General features: G+C 44.4%; 2 protein-coding genes across 4 annotated transcripts in view; one reads left to right on the top strand and one right to left on the bottom strand.

The window, feature by feature from the left end:
• LOC139749365 (uncharacterized) overlaps nucleotides 1–14,427 on the bottom strand; it is a 492,874-nt gene that overhangs the window by 463,942 nt on the left and 14,505 nt on the right. The window lies entirely within an intron of this gene.
• On the top strand, nucleotides 1,766–10,963 carry LOC139749364 (sulfotransferase 1 family member D1-like). 2 transcript variants are annotated; one of them, XM_071663120.1, is made up of 8 exons: nucleotides 1,766–1,881; nucleotides 3,556–3,730; nucleotides 4,143–4,288; nucleotides 5,446–5,650; nucleotides 6,569–6,695; nucleotides 6,988–7,154; nucleotides 9,582–9,702; nucleotides 10,489–10,963. In XM_071663120.1, exons 2-8 carry the CDS (start codon nucleotides 3,563–3,565, stop codon nucleotides 10,599–10,601), a joined length of 1,047 nt encoding a protein of 348 aa, XP_071519221.1. In that variant the 5' UTR covers nucleotides 1,766–1,881; nucleotides 3,556–3,562; the 3' UTR covers nucleotides 10,602–10,963. The 2 variants fall into 2 exon arrangements, with proteins under 2 accessions (XP_071519221.1, XP_071519222.1); XM_071663121.1 differs by having other exon boundaries at nucleotides 5,446–5,572; nucleotides 10,489–10,743.

Below are 14,427 nucleotides of genomic sequence, written 5' to 3'. Positions count from 1 at the left end.
CATGGAAATACCAATTTACTGCTCGGGTCATGGTGGCAGGTGCTTCCGGCAGCTGAGTATACACAACTGATGTTACAACTCGCTAACATCAACTGTGCTCGACCTACTGTGTTAGGTTAAGTACGACCCTTGAGGAAGAATGGCCTGGCATTTGACATGACCTTCGAGGATCAGAGGCTAAGATATCACACCCAGAGAGTTTGTTCGGTCGAGCTCAATATCCAGCCAAACCTTCCCAACACCTATTCTAAACCTCGTGTCTCTCTCTCTCAAATGAAACATTTTACCTGTTTAAAGTTAAGAGAGTTTTCCTCCAGACTGTCGGCTAGAACGACAAAATGAAACCTTCGTTTCTATATCGTCTTCATCAAGAGGCGATAAAGATCGATACAGAGAATACACACGTTAACACCACCATTCCTATGTTCATTCATTAGGCAAGCGTCCCTTAATTTGTGGGCTCCAGATGTCTTTGGCAAGGACGACGACCAGGTTCCTCTCTTGCCATGCCTGGTTCACAGTCTTACATCTAAGAGCACAGTAAGATGATTTACCCTGAACTGCATCTTACATGTAAGAGATCATTTAGTATGAATATGTCGGCGGACGTCCCCTAATAGAAGCGCTAAGGGTCGTGCTGTTGTGTTCACGCATCGTACCGTGGCGTCCAAGGGTCGTACCGTCATGTTCATGGTTAGTATCGTCGTGCTCAGAGTCTAATCTCGTTCGATTGCAAGCAAAATACAAAGTAGAAATAGCTCATTCCTGAAACATGAACGGTAGCGCAAAATTAGTCGAATATACGCGGAATATTTTTTGTCCTTCATTCTAGACGAATTCTGGTGACAATATCCCGCTAAAACATAACAACAACAACAACAACAACATTCAGTGAAGATAATCAAAAACATGATCGTTTCGGTGGCCGTGGCTCACTCCTGAAGGTTGTTGATGATGATGTGCTGAAGGATACTGAGGTCAGGAGAGTTGCGATGCCACAGTTGGAGTCGTCTGCGTACCTGCAGCGGTGGTGCGTGTCCTCCAGGGCGTCATTGACAAGGATGAGGAAGCAGAGCGGCCCCATCCTAGTGCCCTGTGGTACACCGCACGTTAGGGTTAGTGATGACGCTGTGGCTCCCCTAAAGCGAAGGGTTTGGTGTCGTCCGGTCATGAAGTCCGCCAGCCACCAGACGAGACACCCAGGTAGTCCCAGGTGGACGTCGTGATGATGTTATGAGCGCCACCGAGGTCTTGCGCTCCTCCAGGTTGTGATAAATGAAGTCTAGGAAGATGACAGTGAGTGGTGAAGGACGACTTCATGTTTCCAAACTGCTGAGGGTCTACTGAATCAGCAGTGTCAACATACGTCAGTCAGACACAAAACTCTCACAATTTAGACTGGGGATTTGAGTGATGGCAACAGGTCGTTAACGACACACTTTGGGGTGGTGTGTGTGTGTGTGTGTGTGTGTGTGTGTGTGTGTGTGTGTGTGTGTGATCGTGTTGTAATTTTGGAATTCTCGGTGTGTTCTGGTCCTTGTTATGCTTACCATCGTTATAATTCGCTCGTGTCCAGCATCCACTTCATCCAGTTGACTCATATTTGCGTCCCTTTATTTCATGACAGTAAACACGAGACGGCCTCCTCCTGCTTTGAGTGGCGTCTAGATAATGGCGATAGATTTCCATTAATCTGGGTTTCAAACGGCGCCATATTTAGAAGGTGTGTTAACCTACTTGGCTTGCGAGCCATCATCATGATTCCGATAAAAGCTCCTGACGAACTGAACATCACGACGTACCTCCTCAGTGCTTGGTTAGTCTTGATAAGGCGAGCTGAAGGTGCGTTTGTGTTCCCTGGCTTCGCCACCAGAATTACAGGTTCGGTATTTATTAACCTTTGTATTGTTTTTTTTCTTAGGGATCAACAGGTAATCTATATGTGAACTGAGTCGACTAAGCTGTTGTTCCAGGCTAAGCCGGGTACCAGAGTTCTCTAGCAAACTGTGGGTACGACAGTGACTGCTTTATACAACAAACTCAAGTAACACGTACTAGATTTGTGTTAGAGTTAGGTCGCCTTGGGGAGATGATGCATACTACCACACCTACGTATATGATCACTATCAGTTATACAAACCATACTACCACACCTACGTATATGATCACTATCAGTTATACAAACCATACTACCACACCTACGTATATGATCACTATCAGTTATACAAACCATACTACCACACCTACGTATATGATCACTATCAGTTATACAAACCATACTACCACACCTACGTATATGATCACTATCAGTTATACAAACCATACTACCACACCTACGTATATGCAAGAACAGTTTGACTGCTATTAGTGGCCAATAATCTGTTTACCACTTCACGTCGCTCTACTATGTTGTCTGCACCCTTGCTCCTTCCTCATACAGTGTTACCAGCTCACATGACAAACATACGAGGTACTGCGTGGTCGCGAACTCCTGTGGCCGAGTACACCTCACCTAAAGCGTGACCATATCCAGCCCAACCTTGATTTTAAGCTTATTTTATGATTAGTTAACCAGTCAAAATCTTAACCTCCCAGTTCTGTGCGTTTTCAGCCGAGTGGCTTCCTAATTTCATTATACAGTTATTTATTCTAAACCTGTTCATCAATTTACACACACACACACACACACACACACACACACACACACACACACACACACACGTTTCCTCTTCATGAGTATATGTCAGTCTGTTACCATTTCCATTCTACTTCCCCATCAACAACTTCCACTGATGCTTCCATTTGTTTCCTTGTTTTCTACACAATATCAATCTTCTGAAATATTTTCTTATGCTAAATTTTGCTGATACCTTTCACCCTAACACTCATTAGCTCCCCCACCCCACCTTTTTCAGCCCGTACAACTTTCTCTTCATTTCCTACCTCTTGCTCTTGTTTACATCTCCCAGTCACACACACTCCTTCGCGGTAGGTAACACCGGCACAACCTTTCTCTCTCTTTCGTTAAAAAACTTCACTTGCTCATTCTAGAACTTGCAACGCGTTCTTAAAGCGCTTATATTCCACCTTCCACGTACCATACACCACCTGCACCGAACGGAAACAGACATTCTGGATACAAGAATCTTTGGATGAGTAATGGGTGACGTGTGCTCGAACAAATTTTGAATGTGTGTGTGTGTGTGTGTGTGTGTGTGTGTGTGTGTAATGGAATGTGAAACTCTTTCGTGCATGACAAAATTTAGCGACTTTCTGAAGATTTGATAACATAGATGTAGCATGATATACTCTCATTTGATCTTTTTCCTCGTTTCCTTGTAGGGCATGATGTCAGCATCTTTATGTAAATATTTTTGTATAACAGGACAAATATCTAACATATCAGAACTTCTCTCCTTATTCTGGATGAAATGAACGTCAGTAGTTTCTCCCTGTGTGATGGATAATTTAACCAAATATCCAGTGAGAAAAATGATCCAGATTCATTCTTTTTCTTCAGTCTTTACCATCACTTTCTAAAACCTCATGACGCAGGTTCACGATGCCCCTGGCGAGCGGTCACACTGTAGAGACGTTACAGGAAGAGGAGCTACAGCGTCATGTGGAGATCTTCAAGGGTCACACCACCGGCTTGGTACGCCTCATTCCCGGCAGGTGGTGCCTTCCAGAGTCATACGTTAAGTTCGCCGACGCTTTGTACAATTTTAAGGTACGAATCATTTCTCTTCTTAAAGGCAAAATTGAAGGACTTTCGGGTCCCATTAGTAAGCCTGGCTTCCTCTCTTACTGTGGTGGTAGGTGGATCCGGTCAGCATAAGGTGTTCAGTCTTATATAAAACATAGACTTCTCATTTTCTTCTATATCTCATGGCTAACCTTGGCATGATAGATGGAACAGGCAATATTAGTTGCCTGTTATTGCCTGTATATGTTGCCACGTATAACAAGTCATCTGTTACAATTCAAGTAAGATCCAGATATTCCAGGACGCAATTTTCGCAACATCTTATTGGGAGACTCACTAAAAAATAACTAAGATCATGTAGGTCATCACTAAGCTAAAGTTACTACTGCCTCAGTCTGTATAGGGAATTAAGCTGCATCTATTTGTCTATTCGAAGTTCCGGGAGACAGATGTCATGGTGATAACTTATCCCAAGTGTGGAACGACGTGGATCCAAGAGATCATCTGGACGATGAAGAATAATCCGAACCTGGACAACCCAAAGGCCGCAACTCTGAGCAAACTCCGCGTCCCCTTCTTAGAGTGAGTATAACATTACATGTACTAGTTGTTGGCCTTGACCGAACCTTTACCCAACTGGGGGGGGGGGGGGTCTGAAGACTTCTTGGCTATCAAAAGTTAGATCCCGATGACAGATGACCCTTCTTGTAAACCCCGCAAGATGACTTTCTGACAGGAGCAAACGCACCTCTAAAGTTTATGACTAGCTACAACTTGACTTTAACTTGGAGAATCACGACCTCAAGGATCACTGTATGCCGTCCTCTAGCGAGAGGAGGTCGAAGAAGTCACCTCAAAGTCTCCTTAATAATATGCATAGACAGGTAGACAGGGAAAAAGTGATCATATCACAACACGTATGTTGCAATACAGCAGGAGAGGAAACGGGTCACCTCATAGTCTCCTCCACACATAATACGTGTCTGTCTTTCTTGGTATTAATGTCTTGCATCAACTTTACACTTCATGACTGGTACAAAATGATCACAATTTAGTGCAGGCTCCCTGTTACAGATCCAAGAGTCGGGAGTAAATTGCATTTACGTCACTGTGCAGCTTTTTGGGTAATCTTAAGTGTTCATCTTAAACTATGAACCTTTGATAATGAATGATACTGTACACAACTAGTGTTATCACCATCCACTATAAAACTGGGCAACATGTACTTAACAAATGTGTCATGGGGACGGTGGGAGATCTCAGGCTTATCTAAAAATCAACTTTTGATGATATATAAAGCCTCCGTCATTCTCATGCAAGTCACGTTAATCTTAAGCGTCACGTCAGTCTTAAACAAGTCATGTCAGTCTTAAACAAGTCACGTCAGTCATGATTATACAAGAAGCTCTGACATGTAATTTCTACCTTTTTCTCAATGCATTTGTATGAAACAGGAGAGGATATAATGGGACACAAAACATATTCATCTGACAACACTAAAATTTCTTCCTTCACATTCCACCTCCACCACTCCACGCCCCGCCACCTCCTCCGCGATCCACCACACGTCTACGTTCCACCTTCACTCCTCCAGGAACCACCACACGTCTCCTGCGACCTGCCACACCTGACGTACCTAGCTTCCACCACATCACATATGGGTCACACTTATTCGGATATTAAGGGAGCTAACGGCTCCTCTGCTTACGGTATTTCTTTTTTCCTCTCATTCACTTCAGGATGGACGCGTTGAAAATTTCCAGAAACTCTTCATTACGAGATCACGAGCCGAGGATGTTCGCAACCTTCAAGACGATGTGCCCAGGACGCGATCCTGACGACGGAATCCAACTACAGATGGCAGAGGTGATGCCAGACCCACGCATCCTGAAGTCACACCTTCCCCTCTCTCTCCACAACCCAGACTTGATCGACACTACCAAGGTGAAGTGTGACTCGTGGAGGTGTCCTGGCGAGAGTGAGGGTGTCCTGGCGAGAGTGAGGGTGTGACACACACTGGTGCAGGTGTCTTGATTATTAATGATGGTGTGACACACTGGTGAAGGTGTCCTAGTGAGGGTACCACACGCTGTTCTCGTGCTAGTGTGGGTACACTGTTCTCGTGCAGAAACAAGAACTAATTCAGTAGCGGCTTCATGAGAAGTGATAGACCAAGGGAAGAGAGGAAGAGCAGCAAGTAATACAGTTAAAGGAAAGAAAAAAAAAAGACAGGAGATATTGAGTGAGGCGGGAAAACACAACAGGCCCACCAGTATAGTAGAGAAGTCAGGTATGTTAAGTGATGGAAACGTCAGAATGATGGCAATATATGCGCATTAAGAGGGACTGGTAGTTCATGGTAAAGGCGGATTTCTACGTCAGAAATGGGGAAGAGGGTATTGGTACTGGAATTATGCAGACAAAACGTTTTTAATTTTTCGATCTCAGCTGAGACAACTCAGACACTGGCGCCTTAATCAAGGCCATCCCAGTTGATGCACCGAAACCACAGCCCGCTATCCACAGTCAGCCACCACAGATCTCTTGACTTTGATTCATATGCCTTAGTTTAGCCCACTAACAACACTCCGCCCATTGTATATCACAACGATCCCATACTTTCTATCCCTTGCATGGCTCACACCCTCCTGCATGTTCAGGATTCAAACATTCGAAGCATCTTCACTCTATCCTTCCATCTACTTCCTTGGCTTCCCCATTTTCTTTGTTCCTCACACACTCAACTGCTTCCCCCAGCTCCGTCGAGTACTCTCGCCGACTTGAATCCCTCCTTGGTACCCAAATGTCTCATCATCCATAACAATATTAACAGAATTGATAATAATTCGGGTGTTGTTGCAGGTGGTGTATGTAGCAAGGAACCCCAAGGACGTTGTCGTATCCTACCACCACTTCATGCGTCTCTTAAAGTGTCACGACTTCGTGGGTTCCTTCGACCAGTTCGTCCAGCAATTCGTAGACGACGACTGTAAGTACTGAAAATCTGAGATGGCTGGATGAATGTGTTGTCTGCCGTAGTTTTGTCAAATTTTCCCAACACTGAGGTTCAGGTATATAGATAGACTTACACTGTGATAGTAAAGTGTGCGGATTAAAGTGTAATGTAGTTTTAGTTTATTTACCATCGATTCTGTTTGAATTTTTCCTTGCCATGTAATACATGTACATTGGATGAACTTTGAGTCCTACTTTTTTCTATCTTAGTTCTTTAAAACAGAATATGTAGATATATCGGTATGTTTCCCTTGTAATGTTGACAGTGTATTACGGACCCTTCTGGCTGCACCTGAAGGAGGCGTGGGAGAAACGAGATCATCCTAATCTACACTTTATTTTCTTTGAGGAGCTTAAAGCTAACAACATTGTCGAACTCAGAAGGCTGAACAAGTTCCTGGAAACCAACCTGACGGAGGATCAACTGCAGAAGGTAAGATCAATTGAGCACCAGTCAAAAAGGGACAGCAGGTGGAAAGGGTATGCATTGATGATCCTAAGCCTCACCGCGGAACACCTGCAGAAGGATGGGGCAACTGTGTACCATCCTGAAGGAGGAGCAGATGATGAGAGTGCATGAATCAGTGGTTTTAACATCACAAAAGAACAATTGGGATCTTCGGCTCATTTACAATCCACACCAAGCAACACAACAGAATCCTTAACATCTGGAAACTGAACAGCAAGATACCAGCCCTACAACCTTTCAGACCATCCAACCTCCCCACCTCCTCCCCTGTCCTTTCAACGGCTCTGAAAAGCTGAGTTACAACAAAAATACAAGCCGCTCTCACCCACACAATATATCCTTAGATCCAATCATTCCACATCACGCTACACGCTGACCTCACACTACTTCATGGAACGCCTCAACCAACCACAACCCCCGTCCCGCACAATACTAGTGGCAACATACATCAACAAAAGCATCTGGCAGTGTGTTGCAACACACCTTCAGGTAAAATACACTTGACACAACTCTCGCCAACAGTGGCAAAAAGTGACTGGCCATTTTCGTAGCTGGCTGCCATACCACAGTCACTCACAATGACCACCTCTAAAATCATTAACCTCTGCAGTGGGATCCCCGAGGTACAGTCCTTCCTCCACCAACCTTTAATCTTCCAATGCGACCTTTATACCTCAGGTAAATCTCACCTTGAAAGTCCTCTCATATGCAAACGTCCTTATAATCACGATACAACACCCTGACACAACAGTGCCAACAACAAGTATACAGCACTGCATTACACATTTGGAGGCAATGACTCATAGAGAGAGAAGTCTTCAATCAGTCTTTTTAAACCCCAGATAGACACGATCCCATCTCACAAATCCTTTCAGCTACGCATACGACGCACACGCGTCACTCCCCACACCAAAATACATCAGCAAAAAGAACAATGTTCAAACAAAATGTCTTCAGAACGGAAAGTGGCACCAGATCCGAACAAGAATGAGAACCCTATAGCAACTTTTAGTAACAGTTCATCTGCTTCATCCTAAACTACGTATCACATCCTGGTCGTCCAGCCTCTCAAAACAAATATAACAAAGCTGCAAACCACACAAAACAGAGCACTCAGAACAATCACTGGTAACCTAGCAGCCACTAACACTCGGTTACACAAATCCCGAGACCCTTCATGCCAACGCCGCAACTGCCATTACGAACACACCGAACACTCACTGCTCAATTCCCTTGCATTCCGAATCTCACAGACTCACCCACACATCACTACACTTTGTACCTACAGTCCTGACTTCCACTTCCATGGCTCCACTCGCTACTAAGTCCACTCCTAGATATCTAAGACACTTCTCTTCAAGTTTTTCTCCATTCAAACTCACACACACCAACTAACCTGTCTCTCAAACCTGCCGAACCTCATAACTTTGCTATCATTCACATTTTCTCCCAACCTTCTTTCACCCATTCTTCCAAACTCACTCACCAACTTCTGCAGTTTCTCATTTGAATCAGCCACCAGTGCTGTATCATGACAATGCACTAGTGATATATATCAAGATCTAATACATGGTCTTATTACACAGTTAGCCATTAGGGCCATAAACCCTTCAGTAATCTGTTATATGTCCTAATATAATCTAATGCTTTTTTTTTTTTCCAAAAGAAGGAACAGAGAATTGGGCCAGGTGAGGGTATTCCCTCAAAGGCCCAGTCCTCTGTTCTTAATGCTACCTCGCTAACGCGGGAAATGGCGAATAGTTTAAAAGAAGAAAGAAAGAATAATCTAATGCTTTTGGAAACCACCTTTCCATCCCACGATACTGAAGTTAGGGCTACACTGTCATCCACTGTGGAAAGATTTTCAAGGCCGTCATTCACTTCATTTCTATTATTGTTTGGACGTCCTCAAAATGAACGTTAATATGAAAATGTTGACGTATTGTAGTTGGCAGAGCAATCGATTTGAAACGCAAAATCAGCGACCCCGAACCTCTCTCATATTCCTAAATATTTCATATCCAAACTGTATATCACTCAGTCTGTCACTCGTACTCCACTCACCCTCCCTTACTTGTACACAAAAAAGGCTTGATGACGACATCCAGACACTCAAGCGTCTTGAAGATAAGCTTCCACCTCAAGTAGATCAGTTCTCAGTGTGTGTGTGTGTGTGTGTGTGTGTGTGTGTGTGTGTGTACTCTTCGCTATCATCCCAGTAATCGTCCATAATCAGTATATTCTCAGGGCTGTCTTATGATCACCATTATGTGTACAACATCTTGCGAGACATGTGCCTCATTAACATCATTAAGCAAGTTTGGTTTGCCCTAAACAACGTGACGTTGTTTGCTTGTTTGTTGTTTTGGCCTCACGGAGAATCATTCGCAGGTGGCGAGACACACCAGCTTCTCAGTGATGAAGACACGTGAAGAGAAGATACAGCCACCTGAGGAAAACGCTGCCTTCAAAAAGGATATTGCCATGACTGACGGAGGATCATATAGGAAAGGTTAGCCCCAAGTGGTCCACTGTAGAGTTCAGTTCAAATGGTCCACTGTAAAGTTCAGTTCAAGTGGTCCAGTGTAAAGTTCAGTTCAAGTGGTCCACTGTAAACTTCAGTTCAAGTGGTCCACTGTAAACTTCAGTTCAAGTGGTCCAGTGTAAAGTTCAGTTCAAGTGGTCCAGTGTAAAGTTCAGTTCAAGTGGTCCAGTGTAAAGTTCACTTCAAATGGTCCAGTGTAAAGTTCACTTCAAATGGTCCAGTGTAAAGTTCACTTCAAATGGTCCACTATAAAGGTTAATCCAAGTGGTCCATGATAATATCTTATGGGATACGAGGAATGTTATTCACATAGATCGTTTCACCATGCAAGTCATACTGCAGTATAAGGCGGGATCTAACTACCGTTCAGACGGAGGAGGAGGAGGAGGAGGAGGGGGATTAATATTCGTGAGGAAAATCTTTCTCCTCTGCGTAGTGCTGTCTGACCCCTTGTGCACTGCTGCCGTGATCCACAGAGTCAGCTTGGTTAACTCGTGTCACTGTGAAATGCTCGACGATTTCTATTTCTACTTGGTCGGTAAACGAGGCCATTAGCATATATAAGTTTCATAAGGTTTACTTTACTGTGTTTGCTGGCCAGATTGTGTCCCGGCGCAAGGCGGAGTATGAGGCAGGTTGTGAGGCAGGTTGTCAGGTGGATCATGGAGCAGATTATGGACCATCACGATGACTTGTTACAATATTGTTGGTCTGTTGTTGCTGTGTCAGAGTTTGTTGTTGTTTGTACTGCAGGTGAGGCAGGAGACTGGGAGCATCATCTGAGCCGGGAGCAACAAGAGAAGATCGACCAATGGACAGCGAGAAACGTGAAGGCATTCGGCCACTCTTTCCCATACTCACCCTGAAGAAAACTGACAGTCGTCCTGGGGATAGTCGACCTTGGGATTACAGTCGACCAGGGGATCTTTCACTCGACCTGAGGATCTCACAGTCGACCTGGTAATTTTACAGTCGATCTGGGAATCTTACAGTCGACCGGGGGATCTTTCACTCGACCTGTTAATCTTTCACTCGACCTGGGAATTGTCCTCTGTCACTGTAGTAATGTAGAAACCATTAGCATACTGACATGATAGTTTCTGTAACACTTTATTCATGTATCACTTTATTTCCTGTATTATCCTTGTTTATCTTTTTATCGGTTTGATGTTTTTTGTGAGGCTGTTGTGAGTCGAGTCATAAGATTTGAATAAACAAGTTTCTGCAATACTGAGTTTCATTGAAGAAGCAGACCCATCATCTGAAGTTCCCACACCATCAAGTATTCTTTTAAACCTTTGTATGCTGCTAGAAATTCCCGACTCCTAAGATTGCTCTGAATGATCAACCCTCCAGGCAGGATCTAGCAACTTGATCCATTGGCCCTACGCTGCAGTGTTGGTTCTCTTTTCCTACTCTACAGATATTACTTCAGTTTTTGCTGCTTCTACACCTGACTCTTCCCTTCTCTGCCACCGCTCCTACACCAGAGTCTTTACTTCTCTGACACCACTCTTACACCTGACTCTTCCTTTATAAGTTCAACTTTCGAAGTCTCAAGTCCAACTTCTCATCTGTAGACCACCACCAGCCTGTTTCCCCACCTGGTCATTATCTCTCTCAGACCCAGCTGTCCAAGACTGCCTCTGCTCTTCACCATCGCACCTCTCACTACAAACTTCACTATCTTGTCTGCTCTCATGACTGTGACTGTAATACGATACCAACTATTGTTTGTGTCGTGGATCTTGGATCTGTCATCTCTGACGCCATCTTGTTCAAAATCTGTTTGTACTGTGTTCTGTTATAGAGATCATCACAACACGAGGAAAACATGGCACAACCAAGACCATCTCGGGTGGAAGAATAACACAAGGAAAGTAGAAATTAATCTGGGTTTCGCAGGTGTTTGAAGACCTGACTTCAAAAAGGAAAGGTCATATGACGAAGGAATGTCGAAATAAGTTAAAGAGTTCCACAGGTCAGCTGTATCAAGGAAGAGGAAGGCAAAATAACGGTCAAGCCTCGAGTGGCTGGTCTCCACACACAAACTGTGGGAAGCAGCAGTCTAACTCGTGCCACGGGTCCAAATCTTGAGGGTGGGGACACATGCAGACATTACACGAGAACAATACCCAAAACGATAGTTATAGAACAGAGAGAGAGAGAGAGAGAGAGAGAGAGAGAGAGAGAGAGAGAGAGAGAGAGAGAGAGAGAGAAACAAAAAGGCTTTCAGATATTAATTCCCCCCGGTTCCTCACAATATGGACAGCTCTTCGAATATTCTACCTCCTCCCACACAGCTTTGTTTTCTTCACATCCACGTTGCTAAAGACCTTTGTGTCGGGGACTTTAATGGTACCACAGGGAGCGCCTTGAATCTATCGTGGATGATAACAGTAAAAGTTAAGCCCCTTGTATCCGCAGTTTACCAAACTGAAATAACTGATTCAACACCCAACACGAGTTCCTGGTCGCCTTGGCCTCTCTTCTAACACTCGACCTACCATTATATATTTCTGAACCGTCTTGGGACTTTGTAACCACATCCTTATCTCTTATCACTTCCAACTGAGCGAGCCCATTCCATGTCCCCCGTCAAAACGCTGACTCTGAGATTAAGTGGAGCGTCAGCGTTCTCCCTTATGCTAAATTTCCTTAAGACTTGTGTTGGTTGACCAGCGGTGAGCTGGCAGGGGCACAGCTGTAATGGTGAGCTGGCAGGGACACAGCTGCAGTGGTGAGCTGGCAGGGACACAGCTGTAGTGGTGAGCTGGCAGGGACACAGCTGTAGTGGTGAGCTGGCAGGGACACAGCTGTAGTGGTGAGCTGGCAGGGACACAGCTGTAGTGGTGAGCTGGCAGGGGCACAGCTGCAGTGGTGAGCTGGCAGGGGCACAGCTGTAGTGGTAAGCTGGCAGGGGCACAGCTGTAGTGGTAAGCTGGCAGGGGCACAGCTGTAGTGGTGAGCTGGCAGGGGCACAGCTGCAGTGGTGAGCTAAGAGATATCTCTTTCTCAGGTTCTGGTCAGTAATATTGCCCCTCCATCCTGTAGTATCAGCCACTTGCCTAACTCACTGGTCAGGCACACCAGCTTCACCTCAAATATGTGACCATCCAGATCGTGGCACTTCATAACAACACTTAACACGAAAAAGAATAATCCAAAACACTCAATATGTGGTGCAAAAGCAGCGAGTACTCGATTGCATAAAATGTGTCCACAAATGTATTGATAACTCCTCGCTACATAGCCTATATGCCGTCATGAACAGAGGATTACAAAGGAATTTACACAGAAACAGACCACTGGGTCTCGCTGAGGCTGTGTGTGATGGTGGATGATAGACACTCACACATTAGTGTGGTAAAAGTCAGAAGATGTACAGATAACTCAAAGGAAAAAGACAGTGCAAACTGTTGATGTGACTAACTGTTTACCTCAGCAGACTGTATACAGCCTCCACCCGACACCATAATGTGACAACCGATTCTAAATATCTTCCATTGTTTGTACGAGAACGTTGTCTTCCAGTCTGTAGTTGGTCGGTGAACACTTCCCACCGTCAAGTTGTCATAACGTCCTGGCAACTTTCTTCCAGCCCCACACCACACTCGAGGCAACACCACAGTACAGAGGCTTGACCCTCCCATCTCCCCCTCCGAGCGGGCCAGGCCGACCAAACTCTCCTCAGCATTTATAAAACATTTCATACGTTACCCAATAATAAAATACTTTCACTACGCTCTTTTACCGCGGAGCTAAAATTCGTTGAATCTTTCGTTACAGTTTAACAAGAGAGTTATGGCAGCACTGGGTGATGGTGGGCAGCTGGCTACATAGCGAGTATTTACTGATAACATTTGTGTCTGGTGAGTGTGAGGTCTGCCTGGCTGTCCAGTGTGAGGCCTGGTCTGGCTTGCCTGGTTCTCCACACACACACACACACACACGCACACACACACACACACCTGTTTTTCACGGTGTTTTACATCACTCTCTGAAACACGCACTCTTTGCACCATACTCTGACGCACTCACTCGCTCCCTCTTTCATTTTGAATGGATGAGTTTTGCTCTGTTATTTTTTCACTGGTAACAGACTATCGTGATGTGTCGCTTTTTGTATTGGTTAGGACTACTGTGTACTGTAGGAGGAGAATATATATATATATATATATATATATATATATATATATATATATATATATATATATATATATATATATATATATATATATATATATATATATCAAAGTTACTTGGCTGAGGCTTGACGGAAAGCTTGTATAGTTTGACTGTATGAAGGCAAAGGGTAGAAAAGAGAATGTTTGTATTACAGAGATGCAAGTTTGTTGAGTGTCCTCAGGTACGCTGTATGGGTGGGTAGTGATGGTGAGGGTGGAGGAATGTACGGCGCATCAGACTGGGGAGGAGCAGTTTGGTTTTAGGTGTGGCAGATAATGTGTGGATCAGGTGTTTGCTTTGAAGAATGTGTGTAAGAGATGCATAGAGAAACAGCTGATTGATAGTTTTAATGATTTATAACAATACACTCAGGATATGACAAGACACAATGATGAGGGAGAACATCTCGAACACTGAGGCTTACACTTCTCCATGGTGCAGCATATGTTGTGGTATAATGATGATGGTACGTGTGGTGCAGCATATGTTGTGGTATAATGATGA

The sequence above is a fragment of the Panulirus ornatus genome, chromosome 7 (assembly GCF_036320965.1).
Source record: "Panulirus ornatus isolate Po-2019 chromosome 7, ASM3632096v1, whole genome shotgun sequence".
Taxonomy (NCBI): Eukaryota; Metazoa; Arthropoda; class Malacostraca; order Decapoda; family Palinuridae; genus Panulirus; species Panulirus ornatus.
Note: the sequence above shows the minus strand (reverse complement) of the source record. Positions and strands in the feature narration are given on the sequence as shown.